The following is a 4,562-nucleotide window of genomic DNA, read 5'->3' as shown; positions in this document are numbered from 1 at the left end:
AATGTGTAAATAGCACAAACTGTTTTCATCCAAAATAAACCTTGCACTGCACACATGATAGTGAACAGCAGCAGCACGAAATGGGTTAAGTTATATAAGCCCTTTTAGGGAGGGGTGAGGAGCAAACTCTATTGGTGTTGCTGTTGCAGCTCAGGTTGATTTAGAATGGATGACAGTGGCCTGGCGCAGGCCCATGACTGAGGAAAGCTGCTTATCCCTCTCTGGGTTGCCATGGAGATGAGCAGGAGGCAGCAGTGGCAGAGAGGCTGTCAGTGAGGGAAATCAGTATCAGGCATCTGTGGGGGTCTGCAGGAGGGGAAGGAGGCAGGATCAGGGACACGGCAGGCAGCAGACATGGACTTGCATTGCGATTGTGCTGAGACTCCGGCAGTCGAGCCACCATCCGGGAAGATTAATAAAACTGCTTTCAAATTATTTAAGAGGAGGAAATCTGGGGGCACCATGCCCAGCATATTTGGTGTGAAAAACAAAGGCGGGGATGGGAAAGGCTCGAGTAAAGCTGGGATGGTGAGGAGCAAGACTCACGATGGATTAGCTGATGTTGTGCTGGAAAGCAGCAAGAAGGAAGAATCGAGCGGCGGAGGTGGCGGTGGTGTTGATCAGCTGAACAGGGATATAAACACCAGGGCTGTAGCCGGCCTCAATGTTTCATCAAACAGCTCCGTGGCTAAGTCACACAGTTTCTTCTCTCTGTTGAAGAAGAATGGGAAATCAGAAAATGGCAAGGGAGAGAATGCAGATCAGAGGGCGGGCAGCAGACAAAAGAAAGGATTGAAAGGGATCTTCAGCAGTATGCGATGGCATAAAAAGGATAAAAATGGCAAGGAGGAAAGGGGGGAAACATCAGAAATTCAATCCAGCCTTATTATGTCAGGTTCTCTGACTGCCAGCTTGGAATGCATCAAAGAAGAGGCACCAAAACCTTTGTCTGAGCCTCAATATGCCACAGAAGAAATTAACATTGAATTGTCTAGTGATAAACACAGTGGAGATGTGCACGCCACGGCAGAGGAGCCTGAAGTTAGAGATGCTGGGGAAATGCAGAACAACAAAAGCATACAAGGAGAGGATCCTGCTGCCGCTGGAAACCAACATGAGGCGAACCACCCTGAGCTGCCAGATCCGTGTGTGGAAGAGGTTGGGACTGCGAAGGATACGGCTATAACAGGTGACATTCCAATAAAGACTATTCCCCTTGTTGAACCTGAATGTCTTAGTGGTCAAGAGATGGCAGCAGCCCCTGACCCTTCCTCTATTGATCCACCCTCAGAGCAATCGATAGATCGTATTTGTTTGATGTTTGCTGACGTGACTTCACTGAAAAGCTTTGACTCTCTTACAGGCTGTGGAGATATTATTGCAGACCAGGAGGATGAAGTGGGCAGCAGCAGTGGCGGCTGTGAGAAGAGCACCCCAGGGGCCAGCAAGCCAGGCACTTCTAAAAAGAACCCAAACATGGTGGCCTACCAGGGAGGAGGAGAGGAGATGGCAAGCCCAGACCAAGTGGATGACACCTACCTTCAGGAGTTCTGGGATATGTTATCACAAACAGAGGAGCAAGTCCAAGAGACCCAGGGAGGAGAAGGAGGAGGGACAAAACCACCTGAGATCAAAAAAGAGACCAAGTGTGTTGAGGGGGCACAGGATGGTTCAATGGTGAAACGCATTGGTCTCAACCAGATTCCGATTCATCTCAACCACAAAGAGGATCAGAAGAACAGGGAATATGAGCAGCCAGAGGGCATCCCAAACAGTGATGAGGGCTACTGGGATTCCACTACTCCTGGTCCTGAGGAAGATAGCAGCAATAGTGTCCAGAAAGAGAGCATCCCCAGGGACAGCTACAGTGGTGATGCCCTCTATGATCTTTATGCTGATACAGATGAAAACATCACAGGGGTGCCTTCTGATGAAGAAGTCACCTGTGTATCACGCTCCAAACCTGTGTCTCCAGTAACAACCACATGCTCACTTAAAACACCTGCAGGTTCAGTCAAGGACTCCAAGATACCTATCAGCATTAAACATCTTACATCGCTTCCCACCAGCCACGGAACAGATGCCAGTAACAGCCATCACATTGCACACCATCACCCAACCAAAAGTGAGATTCCCAGAACCAAAATCCCTGTTTCTAAAGTACTTGTACGCCGGGTCAGTAATAGGGGTTTAGCGGGAACAATGGTTAAAGCCACCACATTCCAGGACAATGCCAAAAAGTAGTTGAACAAGATCTGGAGACAAAGATGGACAGTGAGTTAGAGGTGGGAAAGTCTTTATAGGAAAACACTAATAAAAATGTTTGCAGCACCTAAAGAAAGGCACCTAAAAGGGCCCCATAAGTGTATTCTGGGGGCCAGCACTTCTGAATCTCTTCTTGATATACAGTATATAAAAATACAAAAATAGTCAAATTCTTTTCAAGCACTTTTAAAAATTTGTATCTTTTTTCTGAAGCACTAAACACTTAGGAGGTCACTTTTACATGCCTTTGTGGAAGCTGGACTTTGATTATGAACGTAAAATGAGCATCTCCCCTAATGCAAATTAGTGCCATGAGTTCTTCAGGGGGACAGAAATACAGAAAGAGATGAACAACAGGAATTCTCCAATACAGTTAGCTTTTACTGGTTTTTTGTTTTTTGTTTTTGCTTAAATTGTAAAATGATGTCTGCTCTACAATTATGTGGAAAAATGCCAAGAAAAAACAAACAACCCAACAGGTAATTATTTACCTGATGTACATACAGCAGTGCTGGTCAGCAGCAGACTCAACTTATTTGTGTCCAGTAGCTAATTAATGAGTTAGGTGGATTTCTATAACTAGAACAGATATTTTTGTTTGTTTGTCTGTTTTGTTTTGGATCTGTTACAATATAAATGGATAACAGAGACATCTGGCAAAGTTCAGATGTTTACTTCAATATTTGTCTGATGCATAAAAATCAGGTTCAGGGAATCATTTTACTAAAAGCCAATATATACACAACTTTCACATTTATACAATAAATTACTCTTCATGTGTAGATAGAGGCATATTTTAACAGTTTTACTCAATGCTACAATTTTTTTATATAAAAATGTCTGTCTGTATTATCTAGAGTTTAAGCAAAAGTTAGTTTTTATAGCTAGATAATTTTACAATACTAAAATTATGGAACTTCTTTTAAGTACCGTACCTTAAACTAGAGCAAAACTCTGTTTTATATGGGCTCTTGCTTCCCCAGAATAACAAGTTTATTATGCTAATTTTATTAGAGTGACACATTCATCGTGCCAGAGCCAAGGTTCTGACAGCATTGCCATTGCAAACCTCTATTTTCAGGGGTTTATACAAACTTACGCTGTGCTCAAACCTGGCTGAGAAGAAACCTAGGATAGAGACACATTTTTAAATTATTATTTTTTAAAATATATAAAATGAGTTTTGGCTGTTTAAAGAAAGTTTTGGACTTTCAGTTTCAGTCTTAATAACTTCCAAGTGATTTTACTTTAAGAAAGTTAAGAGACATGGTAGGTTAGTGATCCAGGAAATAGCCAGACAACCTGGGTGCTATGAAAAAATTGTTAATGGCTGAGATGTTTTTTGAAAAGTGGCTACTGTACATGGGCATTGACAACATTTCAAAGTAATTTCATAGGGATTTTATGATGTGCCTAAAGAAATATTTTCATGATATTCTGAAACAGCTCCAAAGGTCATTAAAGTCTAATGGGTAAATACTATGCATTTCCAAAATATTTTAAAATCTGTATTTAGTCAACAGACTGCAAGTGATATGAAGGTGATGTTTCAATGAATCTGGAAAAACACATTTTAAAAAAAATTATAAAAATATTATGAAGAGAATCCTAAATTTATGTAAGTGAATCTTACGTGACAGTTTGCTTTATCTTCTCCTTTTAATAAAAAAGAAAATGAGATATACAAAATATAAATTTAAAGAATATTGAGGTTGTAACTTGAACTGTGAAAAGCTAGGAAATACAGTTTTAAGAGCCCAGTTGTTCCTCCATTTACATGAGTGCAGCTCCCATTGGTATCACTGGGTGTTGCCCATTTAGCTAATAAGGGTAAAATTGAGATCTAGCTTTGAAATGGTCACTTTACTTAATACTAATTTGCGTAACCTCAATGGTGGGTGTCCAGGAGGAAAAGTTATCCTTTCCATTCAATTTCCTGGCTTTATTGGTTTGTGTCACAACCTCAATATATTTCAAAGAAGTTTATTTTTTATGTAATTTCTTCATAATATATATATGTATGGCTGTAGCCACATCCACTCACACACACAAGTTGTACATATGCATGGATAATCATACATATACTGTACAGGCACACAAATGAACATGCACACTCGTACATACACACTCTCATGCAAACACTACCAGGCATGTACATTCCTATGCACAGACTGAGGGGACATACAGTAAATCTATCTCAAAACTTGTTGGCGATTATTTTCTTTGCCTGAGAAAGGGATTTGCATTTGACCTGACTCTGCTTGTATTTTTAGAAGCTAAAGTTCTCAAAAGGATGA

General features: G+C 40.9%; 1 protein-coding gene across 1 annotated transcript; it reads left to right on the top strand.

Moving 5' to 3' along the window:
* The first annotated feature begins 298 nt into the window (after window positions 1–298).
* LOC112103659 (APC membrane recruitment protein 2) lies at window positions 299–2,244 on the top strand. The gene has a single exon (XM_024195551.1). The coding sequence runs from the start codon at window positions 355–357 to the stop codon at window positions 2,242–2,244; it is 1,890 nt and encodes a 629-aa protein (XP_024051319.1). The 5' UTR covers window positions 299–354.
* Window positions 2,245–4,562: the final 2,318 nt, after the last annotated feature.

The sequence above is a fragment of the Terrapene carolina genome, unplaced genomic scaffold, assembly GCF_002925995.2.
Source record: "Terrapene carolina triunguis isolate 2854851 unplaced genomic scaffold, T_m_triunguis-2.0 Scaffold139, whole genome shotgun sequence".
Lineage (NCBI taxonomy): Eukaryota > Metazoa > Chordata > Testudines > Emydidae > Terrapene > Terrapene triunguis.
This window is presented reverse-complemented; position numbering and strand designations above follow the sequence as displayed.

What these genes read in the sequence shown, in the direction of transcription:
- LOC112103659 (XM_024195551.1), top strand. Translation starts at nt 355, where the DNA reads ATGGACTTGCATTGCGATTGTGCTGAGACTCCGGCAGTCGAGCCACCA.